This window comes from Choloepus didactylus, chromosome 4, assembly GCF_015220235.1.
Source record: "Choloepus didactylus isolate mChoDid1 chromosome 4, mChoDid1.pri, whole genome shotgun sequence".
NCBI classification, from domain to species: domain Eukaryota; kingdom Metazoa; phylum Chordata; class Mammalia; order Pilosa; family Megalonychidae; genus Choloepus; species Choloepus didactylus.
Genome location: NC_051310.1, coordinates 78169915 through 78190531, shown reverse-complemented (window position 1 = coordinate 78190531; position 20617 = coordinate 78169915). Strand labels below are relative to the sequence as shown.

Here is a 20617-nt window from a genome sequence, read left to right as displayed (position 1 = left end):
CTGCTGGTCAAAGCAAGGTCTCAGAAGTCAAGCTGCTCGCTTCGAATGGTAGCCCAAGTGAGACAGGACTCCAGGTGAGACAGGACTCTAGGTGAGACAGGACTCCAGATGAGATAACACTCCAGATGAGATAGGACTCCACGTGAGACAAGAGTCCAGGTGAGACAGGACTCAGTCCAGGTGAGACAACATTCCAGATGAGAAGGACTCCAGGTGAGACAGGACTCCAGGTGAGATAACACTCCAGATGCGATAGGACTCCAGGTGAGACAAGACTCCAGGTGAGATAGGACTCCAGGTGAGACAAGACTCCAGGTGAGACAGGATCCAGGTGAGACAAGATTCCAGGTGAAACAGGACACCAGGTGAGATAGGACTCAGTCCAGGTGAGACAGGTCCCAGGCAAAGCACTTCCTAGGAGCCCTGGTCCTCATACACAGCAGATGCTCCAGTTCATCAAAGCCATCTGTTAATTTTTACCATTTCATTTGATCTTTATCTTCTAAGCACCACATTTTAAATTAAAAATCCATCTCCAAATAGCCTAAGGCCAGACACATGAAAATCATCAGCCACAGGGCAACAGAGAATAAGTCAGGCCACCTGTGACTGACATGGCTGCATCTGGATGGAGGGAGGGTGGCCCTTGGGGGCAGCTGGCACCTGGCTCTGATCCCAGGTTCTGCCCCTTACCAGCCAGGTGAGCTCAGCCAGGCTCTGAGGCATAGCCTGGAGTCAGCTTCCTCTTCCACAAAATGAGAATAAAAACACTTACGGTAAGCTTGTGGCGAGGGATCTTTTTAGCAGTAACAACACTCCGCACGTCACAGGAACCATTACGTGTAGCAGAGGAGGGAACGGAGGCTCTGGGGGTTGAAATAACCTTTCCAGGGCACTGCTGCAAGTGGCAGAATAAGGTTCTGTTCCGTGGGCTGGCTCAGAGCTCAACTACTATGCTACCCTGATTCTTTAAACACAAGCAAATACAGACACACACATACCTGCACCCAGAGATATATACACAAACACACACTCATGAATACACAATATGTACCCCCCCACACATACACACCCACATACACAATACATACCTAAACACACACACATACATACACACACGCACGAACACACACACATAATCCCCGCTCCTCCCCTTTAAGTTTGGACCGTGCCTTATCCCTAGATAAAGATGGAATATCTCCAGGAAAGAAAGCTCAAATACAAAGAAAAGAGACTAGTTCTCCATACCACAGCGAGCATTTCTTCTCATAGGCATATGACAAATGGAAGTATATTTTCTCTAAAGCAATTAAATATGTCATTTCATTTAATTGTATAAACTAAATATCTATGTTAGTCTTTCATTCTGACCTCTTTGGAAGCGATGGTCTCCATACATGTATTTTTTTTTTTAAACTTTCCATTATGGACATTTTCAAACAGACACCAAATAGAGAAAACAGTTCAAGAATTCCCACAACCCCATTACATAGTCCAACAGTTGTCAACATTTTGCCAGTTTTGCTCCCTGCCACTACCCCAAATCCTAGAGATCACAGTTCACTTGTAAATACTATGGTATGTATTACTATCCATAAAAACATTTTTTTCAAAAACCAAGATTCATTATCATACCTACCAAAAATACTAATTCCTGATCATCTATGAGTCTATATAAGACTCCCTGAGCCTATACTGTTACTTAACAATAAGATACCAAGTTAACATCCGGTGCCTGATGGAGAACATGTAAGCACTAATTATCATGCTATCTCTCTTTTGTCCTTGTGATCCGTGCCAATTCTTCCTTAGATTGGTGGGAATCTGGAAATTATGCTGTTGAGACCTACAAAAGCATAGCACATGCGGTTTGCTGCCCTTTTGGAAGGAGAGGAAAGATCAGAGGAAAAAGGAAAGTTTTAATCAAAGAGACAAAGTAAATTTTCAGAGTTCAAGAGAATGACATAAAATTTTTGAAAAAATGCCCTCCACATGAATAACAAATGTGTAAAAATAAAACGCACTGGACCCACAAAACAAGATACATAATATCAATTGCAAAAAGAGGATTGGCAAGCATGCGTGGTTATTTTTCCCATTTAAAGGGTGGTGCCTCACAGTTCCTCCTCCTTCCTGAAAGAGCAGGCTGTGGTGGATGGGTAGACGGGGCCAGGAAGTTTGGGCATCTGCAGGGAGGTGGGACACCCCCCGAGCCCCTGTGCGTGCTCTGCTGGCACACCTGGCTTGCAGTCGCTGTGCAGTCAAGGTAAGCGCTTGTCGAATGAACGAGAGAAGGACCAAGCAGACGCCCCCAGGGCCACGCACCCTCCGAGGCTCAGCTGGAACCCATTCCTTGCTCCTGGCCTCCTCCAGCTTCTGATGGTCCCAGGCACTCGCTCCTTGGCTTGTGGCCACATCACTCCATTCTCTGCCTCCATCTGCATCTTCACCTGGCCGTCTTCTCCTTGTGTGCCTCCCTGTTCACATGGTGCTCTCCCCTCTCTGTGTGTCCAAGTCTCCCCTTCTTGTAAGGATGCCTGTCACTGGATTTATGGCCTGTTCTGATCCAGGATGACCTCATCTTAACTTGCTTACATTTGTAGAGGGGACCTAATTCAACCCATAGCAGTAGCCAGACATAGACTTGTGAGCACTGTGGATGGGAACTTTCTAAATGCAGCCACATTCTGCAGGATGGGGATCTCATTCCCTGTTCAGCCCTGCGCCATGTCCCCAGATCCCCTGCCTGGTAGCCCTGCAGGGGCCCCCTCCCCTGGCCAGCCCTTGGCATGACAGGCCAGGATAGCCTCCTGGGCTCAGCTCAGGCTGCTGTGGGGGCTGCGTCTCAACCTGTGGGCTCCCTGCCAAGCCCCCCATCCCAGAGCTGCAACTGCAGAACCCAGTCCTCTGGGGCGAGGGTCACAGGGCAGGGACACTGGGCCTTGCCATCCTGGTTTCCCCAGGACCTGGCACTCATTAGAGAAGCAAAGTTTGCTGAGTGCAGCAGTGAGGGAAAAGCAACTTGCAAATACCACGTGGCTCAGAAGCAGGTTTTGGACTCACTTTCCATTCCTAAATTGCATCTGGGAGGTGGGTGATTTGGGGAAGAAAACACACCCTTTCCTTGTTCTAGAAATAGAAGAGGAAAATGGATGACTAACATGCTTCTCAATTTAAAAAAAACATGGATTTAAAACAAATTTCATAATCCAAGTCCAACCTGACAGCCGACTGAGTATTATTTGAGTTAGCCTATTCTTCAGAACACTTAATTGCTTAACAAGCCTTGAGTCTTAGCTGAGATTTTAAGGCATTTTTAGACAGCACACCACTGGAAATGAGTGTTTTTTGTTTTCGTTTTTGTCTTTTTTTAAAGCAATTAAGTTGCAGAGATTTGAGGGAGATGGAAAGGAACACCACAGAAAGGCGGCGTCTTGCTCCCAGAACAGGTTCTCTGGAATTGCTGTGGAGAAACACGCTCAGGCTTGCTCTCCCCGGGAGGTGGGCCTGGGTGTCTGCTGCATTTCCCCTGTGCGAGGAGAGGAGGCGGCTCACAGGTCACCCTGGCCGGACCACGGGCAGTGGAATGATGCAACTGTTGGGATCGGATCACACACTTGGCACCCATAGAGCCGACGGGCTGGAGCCTGGGCTCCAGGACTCTGGGATTCGGGGATCTTGGGTAGGAGGGAGGCCCAGGGCATCCGTGTCACCTTCCCAGGCTGGAGGTCCCCAAAGCCTCAACATTCCAGGGCTGGAATGGCCCCGCGTTGCAAGGCAGGCTGTTGGTTATGGGATGGTTTGTTCCTTCATCCATCCCTCCCTCCTTCCCAAGGCAGATTGTGTTATATATCCAGAAAAGAGCATTCTTAATCTTCACTCACATTTCTGTGGGTGTGAATCCTTTGCAAACAGGACCTTTTGAAGATGTGATTTTTAGTCAGGCTGTGGCTCAACTGAATCAGGATGGGCCTTAATCCTAGTACTAGAGGATTTATGGAGAACGCCACGGAGAGGAGCCAGAAGCTAGAAGTCCACAGTACCCAGAAGTGAAGGGAGAGGTCATGGCCATGGATGGGAAAGCCAAGGAACCCAAGGATGGCTGGCCAGAAGGCAGCCAACACCAGGAGGAAGAAAGCCTTCTTGTCTCTGAAACTATGATCCAATAAAGTCCTATTGTTAAGCCAACCTACCGTATGGTATTTGTCATAGCAGTCTGGGAATTAAGACCCTCCCTTCTCTCTTTTCTCTCTCTTCCTTCCCTCCCTCCGTTCCTTCCTTTTTCCCTTCTCTCTTTCTCTTCCTTCCTTCCTTCCCTCCCTCCTTCCTTCCTTCCTTTTTCCTCTCTCCCTCCATCATGCACACAGAATCATGTAACAATGCCCATTGGGTTTAGCTTGCCTCCTCACCCGAGTCTATGATAGATGCCTCTTGGTGTGCTGTTTCACCCACCCATGCCAGCAGCCCTCGGGCATGCTACCAGCACTCGGTTTCAGCCTGGTGCGAGGCTCAGGTCTACTGCACAACAGCCCCCTGCTTTAGTGAACTTGCACTGGAGACACAACACAACAAAGCATCCCCCTCAAAGCAACCTTTTAACCTTCTATGCTTGATGGAGTTTTTAGACTCCCTCTAATTTCTCAACGTGCCCGTTCTACTGCAGGTGGAACTGGCGAGCACAACTGCACTGCAGGGCTGACCTTTCCTCACCGTGGACCTGCCCTGGAGGGAGGAGAGCTGGGGTGGGTCACCACCGCAGACCCACATCTCAGCCTGAGCTTGCACCCTAGTATCCCCCGCAGGCCAGGCTCCCGGAGGCCCCACTGCTTCACGGGCAGTCCTCCACCATCTGCCCCACTGCGTGCCGAGCAAGGCCAACTTGGGGCCCAGGCACACGTGGGCAATCACAGATTCCCATCTTCAGGTGGCAGGCCAGAGTGGGGCAGCTGATGTGAGGGTGTGAGTTGACACTTCATTTTCTAAAAACTAAAGGGAGAGCCACACTCCTTGCTCAGTCTTCATCTTTTGATGTCCTACTATTTCTGTCCTACTGAAGGAAAAACAACAACAACAAAGCAACATAGGAGAGGGAATAAAAATTTGGCAGGCCTTAAAACAGACCCTTGTCTTTACAATCCCTTTTTCCTGTCCTGCCCAGCCCGAAGTCTCAGCTTGCTTGTCTGAATTCCGGAGCCCTTCTCCAGGTCATTGGTGTGGTACTATGGGTTCCTGCAAACTGCAATGTTCCTGACTAGCCTGTCAGCTCCTTGGAGGCAGGGCCTGGGTGGTCCCTACCCCATGCCTCCATGGTCCAGCACATGGCATAACTCCTACAAACATTCGTCCAACAAAGGACTCTTAGGACATGTAGAGCCCTTCCGTGGTGATGTGCCAGGGCATCTGGAGGCTGAAGGAGGCTGATCCCAGATCAATCTCTAAAGCACTTGGCCAACACACAAACCAAAGGAAAGGCTGCTCTGCCTTTGTTCCGGTCCTCTCCCCAGTTCTGAGAGCAGAGATGACCCCATTCCCTCTGTCTGCTCTGCACGCTTGAAGCCTCCCCCTGGAATGCTGGGAGCCATGGGAGTGAGGGTGTCACTGAGACTCTGCAGTGACTGCAGCATCACAGGGGAGGGTCTGATGTGTCTCCCCTACAGAGAGGCACCGATGGAATCCAAGCACAAATGCCTGGGCACATTGAGCAGGCTGCAGACAGATGGAAATCCATCCTGGCCATGCGGAGAAGAGCTGATTGTAAGTCGACAGTGGAAGGCACCTGCCTGCATCTGATGCTTATGGCAAAGAACATGCTGAGGAGGGGCAGCTTTCTACAGGTTCAAGCTTGAGCGGGAAGAACTGACCTCAGAAGCTGGCACGGGAATGTGCAGACTCTTTGTGACAACACTGAAGAATGGTCCTCACCCCCCAAATTCCAGTAAGGCAGAGAATTTCGGAGCTAGTAAGCACCAGGAAGATGTTTATCCTAATCACTGGTCTCAACCTTCCCCAAACAAAGGCTCATGTTCTAGCCAAGCCTGAGGATGGGGATTGGCCTGTTTTAGTATCACCTAAGCCTATTTCCTCTGCAGCAGGCCACAGAAGTCCCCAACTGTACTAATTAATTCACTGAAGATCTACTTCTGATGAACCACACACCATGAGGCCCAGGGGCCCAGAAGGAGCGGGAAGACAAGGTTCGAGACAGCAGTCACGTTAATTAAAGAAGACAAGGACAGAACTGGAGGCGCTGGACAGGTGGGAAACAAGAAGCTGATGTGACAGCGAGTGGCTGGGAGGAAAGGACGTGGGGCGTATACAGATGTGCACCACTGGAACCCCAAAAGCTCACAAAAAATCTGCACCCAGTAGGCTCCAAACGTTTGTAGAATTGTTGTTATATAAACAGATTTCCTTCCTGCACCCACACCCTGGAGGGCCCCAGGGTGCTCTTGTCCCTGCTCGTGGTTTTCAAGCCCAGCCATCTGCTGACAGTCCATTTCCAGCCCACAGCTCCTCCCCGAACTCCAGGTACACATCTCCACCTGGACCTGTAAGTGGCATCTTCCATTTAACCCACGCAAACAGAGCTCCTCATCTTCTCTCCATATCTGCTCCCCCTGCGGCGTTCCTGATCTCAGGATGGGGATTCTTCCCAGGGTTTGATAAATGTTGAAGTCATCAATGACCCACTCTTCTCTCATAGCTCACATCTGATCCTTCAGCACATCCTCTCTCCACTCTACTTTCAACTCTTCTTCAGAACCTGACTGCTTAGCATCCGGCACTGCACCCAGCCTCATCTGAATCACTATAAACCATGACGATGGTTTATAGGGTTTTATAGGTGACTACAGGATAAGATGCAATTATTTTCCTGTTTTTTTTTTTTTTTTTTTCCCCATAGCCGTATCCCCACCACGTAGATCAGTACCTGGCCCCTAGTAGACATTCAATGAATATTGGACAAATATATGATCAATTATTACTAAAAAGAGAATTATGAAAGGGTGCAAAGATTGCCAGAGGAATAAATGATCCAAAATAAGATTAAGAAAAGCATTCCATTTACAACAGCATCAAGAAGAATAAAACACTTAGCAATAAATTTAACCAAGCAAATGTAAGACTTGTACACTGAAAACTACAAAACACGGTTGAAAGAAATTAATAAATAAATGGAAAGACATCCCATGTTCATAGATTGGAAGACTTAATATTGTTAAGATGGCAATGCCTCCCATATCGCTGTCTAGAGTCAATGCAATCCCTATCAAAATTCCAACTATTTTTTTCTTGCAGAAATGGACAGTTGATCCTCAAGTTCACATGGAATTTCAAAGGACCAAGAATTGACAAAACAACTTTGAAAAAGAAGAATGAATTTGAAAGAATCATGCTTCCTAACTTCAAAAGTTACTACAAAGCTACAGTAATCAAAATAGTGTGATAGTGCCATAAGTATAAACATATAGCCACTGGAATAAAATCAAGAGTCTAGAAATAAATCCATACATCTATGATCAATCTATTTTTGATAAGTGAGCCAAGACCATTCAACAGGGAAAGGACAGTCTTTTCAATAAACAGTGCTGGAACTACTAGATACTCACAAGCAAAAGAATGAATTTGGACTCTTATCTCATACTATATATAAAAATTCATTCAAAATGGATCAAAGACTTAATTGTCAGAACTAAAACTATAAGAAACTATACAGTTTCTTAAATATGACACCTGTGCCAGTTCGGATGCATTATGGCCCCCAAAATGCAATGGTCTTTGACACAATCCTGTGGGGGCAGTTGTATCAGTGTTGATTAGGTTGGAACCTATTGGTTCAGTGTTTCCATGGAGATGTGACTCGATCAACTGTGAGGGAGATCTTTCGTTGGCTTATTTCCATAGAGGTGTTGCCCCACCCATTCAGGGTGGGTCTTTATTGGATCACTGGAGTACTTTAAAAAGAACCAGACAGGCCCAGACGCAGAGCAGCTGCAGCTAAGAGAGGGCAAAATGCCCCAAGAGCAACACTTTATAGAACGCCATTTTGAAATGCAACCTGGGAGCAAGCAGATGCCAGCCATGTGCCTTCCCAGCTAACAGAGGTTTTCTGGATGCCATTGGCCATCCTCCAGTGAAGGTACCCAATTGTTGATGCCTTACCTTGGATAGTTTATGGCCTTAGACTGTAACTTTGTAACCAAATAAACCCCTTTATAAAAGCCAATCCATTTCTGGTGTTTTGCAAAAGGGCAGCAATAGCAAACCAGAACAACACCAAAAGCATAAGCAGCAAAAGAAAAAATAAATTGGACCTCATAAAAATTAAAAACTTTTGCCTTGATGAAAAGTACGTTTACGGCTTCCCATTCTTTTCTTATTGGTAGCCATATAAGTTTCAAGAATGGAAGTAACAATGGGAAAAAAAAGTTTGCTTCTCTTTGAAAAGTGTGTTCAGTATTTTGGGTTGCCATATCAGTTTATAAATTTGGTGCTCTGCTGATTATACTCTAGAGAAGGAGGTTAACAGAGCCTGAACTTTGCCTTGATATGTAGTGAAAGGTAATCTGCGGAAGAATGCCAGGCAGTAGGGTAAAGTCATTCAATTCTTCCTACTTTGGTTTTATGTGGAGAGGAGGGGAGAATAGTCTTGGGTGTTTGAGAGCCAGAGGGCTTTATCCTGGCAGGTCAGATAAGACTGACTTGTGTATTTTCATATCCATCCTGATTCTAATGGTATGTCTCTAAGTTTATATCACCACAGTATTTACAAAAATATATTTGCATTGAAAATTAAACCCTAAAGGGTTTTTGATGGGAGGGACTGGTCCTCCAGTATCATTGTAATTAAAGCCTATCTAGTCATTGTAAATATTTATCTGTCAAATTTGACAGATTGGGGCGAGCTTGATGTTTTAAATCTTCAGCCCAGTATGAAAATTTCAAAGACTTTTTCACCAAAATTTTTACCGTTTTACTGAAAATATTTAAAATCTGTTTTTACAGTTTTTTTTTTTTTGTTTTTTCTGTAATCTGTGCCATGGTACGTGAAAATCACCAAAAAGCAAGGGAAATTTTGTATTCAGTTCCTTTTTTGGTATAATGTTTAGTTGTATAGATCACTAATTCATGTCCACTGAATATAACCCTGGTTTTGTGATATAACTGCTTGGATTTTATTGGTGACATTATTGGTTGCATTAAATAACTAAATTCCCACTGTGATCATTAATTGAAATTTTGTCTTTAAGCAAAAAGTTATTTGTGAATAGAAGCTTTGTGCTTAGAAAATGTATGGGCATTTATCTGTCAGTATGGGAGGATGCAAACTCTTTGCATCATCAGTGAATTCACTGGATGTGTAATCCTTTGCAAAATGTAAGTATAGGTATTTGATAAAAAAAATTAAAAACTTTTGTGCATCAAAGGACACTATCATGAAAGTGAAAAGACATCCCATAGAATGGGAGAAAATATTTGCAAATCATGTATCTGATAGGGGTCTAGTATCCAGAATATATAAAGAACCCTACAACTCAACAACAAAAGACAAGTAACCCATTTAAAAAACAGGCAAAGGATTTGAATGTCTCTAAAGAAGAAACAAAACTGGCCAACAAGCACATGAAAAGAGGCACAACATCATTAGCTATTTGAATGCAAATCAAAACCACCAGATACCACTTCATATTCACAAGGATGGCTATAATTTAAAAAAAAAATTAACAGAAAATGACAGGTGTTGGTGAGGATGTGGAGAAATTGGAACCCACATTCATTGCTGGTGGGAATGTAAAATGGTACAGCCACTGTGGAAACAGTTTGGTGGTTCCTTAAATATTTAAACATAGAATATGACCCAGAAATTTTGCTCTTATAAACCCCAAAGAACTGAAAACAGTTGTTCAAACAAAAATGTGTACAGGAATCTTGATAGAAGAATCATTTACAATAGCCAAAAGGTAGAAACAACCCAGTGACCATCAACCGGTAAGCAGATAAAAAAAATGTGGCATTATCCATATAATGGAATATTATTCAGGTGTAAAAAAGGAATGAATTTCTGATACATGCAACACCATGAATGGATTTTGAAAACATTATGCTAACTGAAGGAAGCCAGACACAAAAGGCTACACATTGCACAATTCTATTTATGTGAAATGTCAGAATAAACAAGTCCATAGAGACAGAAAGTAGATTAGTGGTTGCCAGGGACTTGGGGGTAGGGGAAATGGGGAGTAACTGCTTAATAGGTTTGGAGTTTTCCTTCGTGGTGATAAAAATGTTCTAGAATTAGATAGTGGTGTTGGAAGCACAACCTTGTGAATGTACTAAAGGCCCTGAGTTGTGTACTTTACACAACGGTTAAAATGGTGAATTTTATGTTATGTGAATTTACCTTCATAAAAAAGAAAAAGAATCACTAGAGACACTATAGTTCAATAAAAGCTTGGAGTTAACAGAAGGACTGACGTAGTGAAGTTGCCACGAAATTCCGCCAGCCACTGACCTTGCTTCTCTGGGTTGCGGACTTGGGATGGCATGTCGAGGATTTCCAAGGTCCATTCCCCTTCAGCCTTCTCTCCCCAGCAGTGGACGGTCATGAATTCCCAGTTTGTAAACCCTTCGTTCGAAGGATCCAGCAATCTGCAATTGGATACAGGGATCAGAACCAGGAGTCCTGAAATGGGGGTGGAGGGGCAGCCAGCCCAAGGATGGCTCTCTTCTGTCCCGACATTCCACCTCAGGGGCCCCAACAATCTGGAGGACACACACCGCAAGGGCAGCAGTTGGGGGTGGGGTGGGGATGGGGCAGAAGGTGCTTGGCCCTCAGCTGACATGAGGGAGAAGGGTGTAGGCAGGAGACTAGAGGTGTGCAAACTCTCCCTCCCAACCCTGAGCTACAACACAGCCTTGCCAGCAGAGTTTCAACTCCATTATCTCACTGGATTTCCCCAGCCTTACACATGCCCAAGATAAAAGAGGAACTTGGTCAATGCCCCCCCGCCTCCATTTATAGATTGTAGGTTACATGGCTTGCTGCAGGTACAAGCCAGTGATCAGCTGAGCTGGGACTCAGCTGGGAGCATTCTGACTCTTTGCCCTGTGCAGTTTGTGTGTCAACCTGGGTAGGTTATGGTGTCCAGTTTTTCGTCAAGCAGGCACTGGCCTGATTGTTATTATGAGGGTATTTCATCAGAGGGATTTAAATCACCAGTCAGTTGACTGCATCTATGGCTGATTGCATCTATAATCAACAAAGGAAATTGCATTCAGCAATGAGAGGAGTCTCCTTGTCCAGTTAGTTGGAAGCCTTAAAGTGAGAACTGAGGATTTCAGCAGTCAGAAAGAATTGCCATCTCTACTTCGGCCAGCCAGCTTCTCCTGGGGAATTCAACATCACCTTCATCAGCATTTCCAACTTGTGGCTTTTCCTGTGCCCTGGGGAATTCAGTGTCACCTTCATCGAGTTTCTAAACATTCAGCCTTCCCTAAGGAATTTGAACTTGCCAATCCTCTTGGTTGTGTGAGCCACTTTCTACGCTAAATCTCTCAATATTTATGTCTATCTATCTATGTATCTATCTATCTATCTACATATCCATCCATCCATCTATCCATCCACCCATCCACCCATCCATCCATCCATCCATCCACCCATCCATCCATCCATCCATCCATCCATCCATCCTGTTGGTTCTGTTTCTCTGGAGAACCCTGACTAACACATTCTCGGTGGCTCTTCCATCACCAGTCGAGTGCCCTCTATCCTGCCACATGCCTATGGAAGGTGTCTGGTCCCTTTCCACCCCAGGAACAATCTTATGGAGCCCATGACCCCGAAGCCTGGGTACCCAAAAGCACAAAGCAGCTGGGTTACATGTTCTTCTACTTAAACCCAAACGGAGTTCCCAAAGGAAGCCTTTAAAATGCTTGTGTGTGGGATGAATGAAACTTTCGCATCTGTCTTAGGGCCAGCTCTTGTGCACTGTTCTCCAAAAGGTACAATGAAAGAAAAATGAACAATTACTCAGATTTGCGGGAAGTCTTGTCCCCTAATCTCTGGGGCTAACAGGTTTCAACAGTTGTGTCTGGGGACAGAAGCCAGAGCTGATGGAGGACTTGGCTGTTTTCCAGACTGGTGGAGGCCCCCGTGTCTTGGAGGAGGTACCCTTGGGTGTGGTGGTAGGTGGGTGGATGGGGAGAAGAGAGAGCCTCTCTCTCCCCTCAAGAAAGCCCCCCTTGCAGGTTCCGTTGAAGCTCCCTTTGTCCTTCTAGACTGGAAGGTCCTTCCTGAGTCTACCCACAAGTCCTGGGACTTCAGCCTCATCTCATTTTCTCATGTTTGATTAGTGGCAGAAACAGGAAGCAAGTAATCCACACTCTCTCTCTTCTGATACCCAGGCCCAACTCAATCTTCTCTCCTTAGAAGAAAGAATTCCAGGTTCTTCACCCTTCCCCCTCCTTCAAAGTCAAACTTTCCAACTCTATTTTGGAATAAAAAATTTTAAATGTAGGGGCTCTTGGTTGTTCATCAGAAATTAAAATACATAAGCTTCGCATGATAGATGATTAAATTTCTGATTAGGAAGTCTCTGAACATTTGATGTATACAAATGTTTATCATGGGAACATCTTTTGCATGGAGATAGTGGGACAAAAAAAAAGAAAAGAAAAGAAACAAAACGCCCAATACTTTCTTTTAAGAAACAGTCAAGATCCAGATTGATTTACACACACAATGCCAAACCAAACCCAACACACTGGGGCGAGAACAAGGACAAACTGTCTTTTAAATGCTGAGTACTTAAGGATTGTCAAGTTATCCTTGGTGAAAAAACTTGGCAACCTGAAAATGCTGCAGAATGGAGTAAGATGGGAAAAATAAAGGAGGTAATAGATACTAAAAACACAAATGCCAGGTACTATCACAAAATCTGCCTTGGAAAGAACAAATTCCCAAGATTCAGGTGACTGCCTAGAGGCGTTGGGGTACTTCTCCAAGTTCTTGATGGCTCGGGTAAGGCACCCTCTGGCAAAAGGGGGGCTCCAGGTAAACCCGGAGTGGCCTGCTCTGATCCCTGCCATCACAAGGGGCTCAGACACTGGGCTGGGATGAAAGGATGGAAGTTAGAAAGGAAGGAAAACAAAGAGGAGTGACAGGGGGAGGGGTGAGCTGGGAAGGGGCTGCTGTGTGCTTGTTGGTCAGGGGGACAGACGTAAGCAGGCTGGGAAGGACAGATGGCCGCTTGCATCAAGGAACTGTACCATGCATTTCCATTTATACTATCACATTCAATTCTTACAATGCTCCTAATTTTTACATATGAGTAAACAGACATTTCTAGAGGTGAGGAACAGAGAGGCGAAGTCACTGTCTCCTGGGCCATCTGGGAGTGAAGGGGCTGGAGACGAGCTCACGTCTCTTGGCTCCAAAGCCCACATTCTTTCTGGTCACTGCCGACCAGCCTCCCCACCTCACTGCAGGCTCGCAGTCAGCTCGGGCACCACGTGCCTCCTGGCTCCTTCTCTTGCTTCTGAGTTAGGACCACTTGAGGTGTCCAGCCTGGAGTTGATGGGTGACCCCAGGAGGTGACCAGGGAACCAGGACTGGCCCTGGCTGGGAGATGACAGGGGCTGTGGGGCATACGGGAGCCAACCACCCATCCACTCAGCTCTTGCTCAGGTAGGCCCAGCATTGGGAGATCTTCTGATTTTTCAAGAAATGAGAAAAATTTGGACATGTAGACACAATCTCTAAAAATTTCAATTTTTAGAAAAGCCTGGTTGCGAAACAGTCGCAATCTGTGGCTTGTGTTGAAGGCCTCAGATGCTCTGTCCATGATGGTCTCCTCCGGGCTGAGGCAGACGCACAGCTGGGACCACCCCCAGGAGAGAGTGGGTGCCCCCAGCGGTGTTTCTGAGGCACCTGGTGGGGGTTGAGCTTGGCGGCTAGGCCCTTGGAAGTAGCGGGGCCAAGTCACAGGGTTGATTCCCAGGTGGCCTGAGGACAACCACAGGGTCATGGCCTGCTGCCCTAGCCCCTGCCTACAGACAAAAGCGTGCACCTGCCAGGTCAGTCTCTCCATCTCACTGGAGGAGTAAGACTCGGGCAACTCCTGCCTGGCTCTGTTCCGGCACTTTTCACTCCACTCCCCTGATCGTGAATTGCTACAGCTCCCTGGAGCCCAAATACAGGTCACAGCCTTGGGGTGGTGTGCTGGTTTGGATGTATTATGTCCCCCCAAACGCCATTATCTTTGACTCAGTCTTGTGTGGGCAGGAAACGTATTGCTGTTAATTGGGTTGGAGAGTTTTGATTGGATGTTTCCATGGAGATGTGATCACTCAACTGTGGGCGAGATCTTTAATTGGATAAATTCCATGGAGGTGTGGCCCTGCCCATTCAGTGTGGGTCTTGATTAGTTTACCGGAGCACTATATAAACTCAGATAGAAGGAGGGAGCTTGCTACAGCCAAGAGGGAGACTCTGAAGAACGCACAGAAGCTGAGAAAGGAGCTGCAGTTCACAGAGATATTTTGGAGACGGCCTTTGAAAGCAGACTTTTGCTCTGGAGAAGCTAAGAGAGGACAAACACCCCAAGAGCAACTGACAGTAACATTTTGGAGTGAAGCTAAAGCCTAGAGAACAAAGTTCTGGAAGAAAGCCATTTTGAAAGCAGAACTCTGGAGCAGACGCCAGCCACGTGCCTTCCCAGCTGACAGAGGTTTTCCGGACACCATTGGCCATCCTCCAGCACCTGATTGTTGATGCTTTACCTTGGACACTTTATGGCCTTAAGACTGTAACTGTGTAACCAAAGAAACCCCCTTTATATAAGCCAATCCATTTCTGGTGTTTCGCAAAAGGGCAGCATTAGCAAACTAGAACAGCTGGTGAGTCAAATGAGCCAGACGGGCCCAGGGTGGGAAGCAGGGGTGCTGCAGGCCTGGTCCCAGGGTGCTTCCTGCTGGGGATAGGGACCCAGGGTTGCCAGTTCTTCCAGTTTAAGAAAAGCTGAAAATGCTGATTTGTCTGGTAAACCATTTTTCTCCCCCACCTCTTAGCTAGAAGGAGAAGCAGGCCCCCAGATCTTCCCCACTCTCCCTGCCACCCACCTGCCTTTCCTGGAGCTCCCATAAATCATTCTAATTCCTTGCAAGTCATGGCCATGTGGCAAAGCAGTGCCTCTTGTTTCTAAGTTGGTTGAAGAAACACGTCCCTGGCCTTCCATGTAACCCTGCATGAAGCTTTGGCACCCAGGGTCTGTTTCTGAGGGCTTTGGCTAAATGCGGGGGCATTTCGAGCACCTAGGCATGAAGGCCACAAGGGGCAGCCTCCGAGCGCCCCTTTCCCATCCTGACCCCCACAGGTGCCTTCCTAGAGCAGAGCCTCACCCATTACAGGCTCCAAGCACAGTGAACTACAGGGAGAAGCTCCAAGAGAAAATAATGCTGCTCACGATAAACACCCTCACTTAAAATTTTAAATGGGTCTGACTAAACATGATCTTACATGCACACATAAAAGCAATGAAGTCAAGGCAGAATTCCATAAATCTTGCCACTCAGCCACAAACGGAAAGAGAAAAACAAGCACCAGCCTTGCTTCTGCCCGAAAGCAAAATTTTTCCAAGTTAAAAATGGACCCGAACATTTTGAAGGCAAGGTTTCGGGGAGCTGTTTCACAGGCCAGGGGGATTTTATGGGAATGTCTCTAGAAGGAAGCTGCTGGCAAAACCAGCATGGTCCCTGATGTGCCAGGGATCACATGGGATGGTCCTGGGGTGCTTGGTGGGGTCGTCATGATCTCAGCAGGATGGGGTCCCCCCTGTGGAACCCCAGCTCCATCCTGCCACGCAGCCTGGCCTTACCTCTTGGCCAGAAGCTGCGACTTGGTTCCGGCGGGAGAGATGAGGTTGATCTGCAGGTCCCCCCGACGCGGGTGGGTGACGGAGACGCGGGCCACCACGTGCTCCAGGTAGACCACGCGTTGGTCCGAGTGGTCTGCACAGGCGCTGGTCAGGGTGGTCGTGCGGAGCGTCTGCACCACGGGGATGCTCCTGGGGAGGGAGAGCAGAACACCTGGCACCTGGACCACCACGTCCTCGCCTTCCTCTGGGAACCCCTGAGCGAGCAGCAGGGCCCCCACTATGTCTCACTCGGGGAAGCTCCCAGTTGAGTCATCTCACCTATCCAGCAGCCATTTGTGGTTCTAGAATTTGTTCAGAGAGATGTCAAGATTGGGTTCTGTGTCAAGTTGGGCTCACGTACCCATGAACCAGACCCCCCTCATGGGGACAAGGCATATGCATATGACCTCAGAGCTGCCTTGCTCCAAGTAGTATTTGGCCAGCCCATTTCCTCAATGACCTGGGGATTCCAAAACCTTAATATTTCACTACTTTACTTCAAGGACTGGCTTTGAAAATATATGTCACAATGCTGCACAGTAATAACAACCATTTCCAGAGTTCTGACTATATGCCAGACACCAGTCTAAGAATCAAACAATGATTAAACCATTTCATGCTGAGAGAGGTCAAATAACATGCCTGTGATGGTTTGGAGCTGTGTACCCCAAAAAACATGTTCTTAAACCTAATCCATTTCTCTGGGTGGAAATTCATTGTAAGTAGGTCCTTTTGATGAGGTTACTTCAGTTAAAGTGTGGCCCACCTCAACTAGGATGGGTCTTAATCCTACTACTGGAGTCCTTTATAAGCAAATGAAATTCAGACAGAGAGTGAGAAAGGCAGAGAAGGAGCAGCCGGAAGCTGAACATCAACGGAACCCGGAAGAGAAGGGACAGGCCAGGAGAGGCTGCCATGTGCATCGCCGTGTGACAGTGCCTTGAGAAGTCAAGGACCAAGGATCACCAGCATCCAGCCCCACAGTGCCACAGTCTTCCAGGAGAAAGCATTGTCTTGATGAGGCCTTGACTTTGGATGTCCCCCAGCCTCAAACCCATGAGCTAATAAATCCCTGTCCTTTAAGCCAACCCACTGCATGGAATTTGCTTGAGCAGCCCAGGAAACTAAAACCATGGCCCACATCATCCAGCTAATGAACGGGAAAGCTGGGACTTCGGGAGCGGCACATTAGCTCCAGAGTATGCTACGTCAGCCTCCATGCCATGCTGCCTCGTGAGAAAGTACCCAACACACTGCCATTCGAGACACCAGGATACAGGAGACAGGCAAAGGGCACGGGTCTGAATCTCCCCTTTTGTGCCGAGCACACTGACAGAAGGCGTAGTAATCAGACCACAGTCCTGGAGAATCAGCAGGAGCTAATACACCCTGACTTTCTTGGAAAAAGACACACGTCCCCTCCCTCCCCTGCCCTGGGATGGAAATCAATGGGGACTCTTTCCAAATCCAGTGCAGTTTTAACACATGGAGGTGAAACTGAGGACAAGCACAAAACCCCAATCATTGGAGTCATTTACTCCAGAATTTTCTAACACGCTCCCCAGACAAAAGAGACACGGACTCTACCAAAATGCTACTCCTGAATCTGTGCTGAGCTGTCGTTGCTTACATCTCCAGGAACCCCAGCCCGCTCCCCCTCACTGTGATTTGCAGACTGAAGAAAGATTGCATTCTTTGGCGCAGACATGACCGCCACCCACCAGCATATTAATAATTCCCTGCCACATGGCTTGTGCTCCATTTATGCCGGGAAGCGCTTTTCCCATTACGCCCTGACTTTCTTCTTGGGAGGCACGGAGCGTCTGCTCGGTCTCCCAGGCATTGCATTGCTGGGCTTTACTGGGCCTGAGTCACAAAACACAATCAAAACAGTTATACACAGTGATGTCATTTCCACAAGGACTCTGTAAATATTTGAAAACATGATTTGCATGCACCACAAATTGATTCAGAGATGCTGACTTCTCTCCCTGCCTCCTCCCGAATTTTACCGTCTGTGTTTGCATGGCCCAGCCGTGGCAAATGCAGGGCAGGGTGGAAAGCTCTGGAGAGTTCAGTCCCGGCCTCTGTGGGCCCCTGTGGCTCTCTGGTAAAGTGCTCCCGCAACCCCCTACTCAGAGAAGGAAAAGTGTGTGTACTGGGGGTGGGAAGGGGAGATCAACAAGGCTCGGTGTGAAGACAGGGAAACATATAAGCAGACAGACTCAACTAATAATGCTTCCTGGGCCCTGGAAACGTGGCTCTGAGGGGACCCCAGACCCAGGAATAACTCCCCACTCAAATACGTAATGCTTGCCCAGGGTAGAACAGCAAGATGAAGCAGAGACAAGCAAAGCCATAACCATGTTTTACCAACTGGCTCCCCCGGCCCCATTTGTTAATTGGGGGAGGGGGAGTGGACAATCACTTTGCTATAAGAATAGACCTAAATCCCAGAGAGGAGACAACCCTCCTAAAAACTCGTGGGTTGTAAGACAACAGGAAAAATCAAACTTACCCCAAACCCACTTGCCCCACCCTACTGTGTCTTGACCTAAAGGAAAAAACCTGAGGACAGACAAGCGTTGAAGTGAGCATTAAGGTCTCCTGTTCTGGACATTTTTACTTCTGCTAAGAGGTCTCTGTTGCTTGCAGGAGAGAAAGGCTGGCCTGGGTCTAACCCCTGAGGGTGGCTGGCCCCCAGGGCTCCTTCAGGGTCACCAGCTTGGTGCGACAGTCAAAGCCCAAACATTCCCCTCACCCATTCCCCTGCTTCGGAGAACCAAGTTAAATGTAACAGTTCATGTTTACGTGAAATCTCACGGGTTAGTGGCCACTGAGCATCTGGCTTCTGGAAGTTCTAGGGTAGAAGGGGAAGCTTGGGGAAGCCCCTGCACGGTGGGGGGGTAGCACCCTCCCGATAGACTGTTACAATGGCTCTGTGTCCCCAAAAAGATAAGCCGAAGTCCTGCTCCCCAATACTGCAGCATGACCTTACTTGGGAATGGGGTTCGTTACAGATGGAATTAGGCAAATTAAGATGCGGTCACACTGGAGTAAGGTGGGCCCTGAATCCAAGAGGGTTCATGTCCTTATGAGAAGAGGAAATCTGGACACAGACAGACAGAAGGGAGGACACCATGGGCTACCAACAGACAAGTAGAAGCCAGAAGAGACATGGAGCAGATGCTTGCCTGGAGCCTTCTGAGAGACCATGGTCCTGCCAACGCCTCAATTTCAGACCTCTAGCCCCCAGCACTGGGAGACAATACATTCTGTTGTTTATAAGCCCCCTCACCCCACACTGCCCCAGTCGGTGGGACTTTGCTATGGCAGCCCCAGAATACCAAGAGATGTGCCCTTAGCTCTCCACACACATTTTATTTCTGGTGATCCCGCTGAAACTCATACCCAAAAGTCCAAACCAGGGACTTTTTAATTTCCTTTAAAAAAAAGAGAGAGAGAGAGAGAGAGAGGCCTTCAAGTGTTTTATGATAGCTGAGCTTATTTTTTTCTATATTTCAGATAGAAACTCCTACTAGAGCTGGTGAAGCCAGATATGTATCAAAAGCCATCACTTTTTCAAGACTCACTGAACTCCAAGACAGAAAGTGAATGGAAAAATGGAAGTTATTCCCCACCCTACAGTTATTTCGAAGATAACACAGAAAATGCCAGCCAACTACAAACTAATTCATTTTTTTAGGTTAAACAACATGCAGGATTATTTTTGTCATGCAAATACAGTTAAGTTGTACTTGAATCATGAAAACTGATTTAAAAGATCGTTAACTTTCCAAGGCAACTGAAAATGCTCTTCTGCTATACAATTCCAAAACTGTTGTCTATGTAAACATAAAACCATTCTCTGAGGATTCTAAAGGAAACCAAGAAGTTAAATGAACCCATCAAGACCAGCCTCCAGACTGGTGCAAGGTTTAAGCTACTGAAACTGCCCTACTTTTCAAAGATCTCTGATGATAGAGAAATGTCACTTCCTGTTGAGTGACATTTCAGATTTAATTACTCTGATACTGGAGATGTCCTCATTTCATCCTACAAACTCTTGCATGGCTTCTTTCTCCTGAGGAAGTAGAGGGTCACCAACCAGCAGCCTTAATACCTCAAGACCACTAATATATGGTCCTTGATTTTTCTCCAGGGCAATAATACCATCTGATACCTTGTAAAGAAGATGCAGAAATTCCTCGTTTGCTCAATTCGAGGCACTCGACCAATCACAATGCTTAGAATCTTATGATATCAGAGGAACACACAGAGCCAAAGAGCACTATTTTCAAGTTAACCAAATGGCTGGGAAGAGTGGGAGAGAGTGGCCACGGGTTGAACCCCTCCACCTTTTGAGGGCCTCCAGCTTCCCACTTGTCTTTTTGCTCCAGATGGGAGCAAAAAATCTGTATCTCTTGCTTCCACCTTGACTATCTTTCTCCGACTCAGCCTTTGAGGACAGATTTTGTGCAACCATGTCCATCCAGGGCACTGCTATCAAGCTACCGGGCTGGGGGCAAGAGCCCTGCCTGAAGGGGCTCGTTTATACGCATCTAAGATCAGGCTGAGTGGGGAGGTCCACTGGAGGTTCCCAGAATCAGACAGCAGCAGTGTCCATCCCTCGGTCATGTTTGGCATCCAACCAGAGGGAGAAGAGGCTTCTGTAAAGAAAGATTCTTAAAGAGAAGATC

General features: G+C 47.0%; 1 protein-coding gene across 1 annotated transcript in view; it reads right to left on the bottom strand.

Moving 5' to 3' along the window:
* PCSK6 (proprotein convertase subtilisin/kexin type 6) overlaps positions 1-20617 on the bottom strand; it is a 189611-nt gene that overhangs the window by 49687 nt on the left and 119307 nt on the right. The window contains 2 exon segments of the mRNA XM_037832888.1: positions 10514-10650; positions 15879-16067. Of these exon segments, the coding sequence (XP_037688816.1) occupies positions 10514-10650; positions 15879-16067 (326 nt within the window).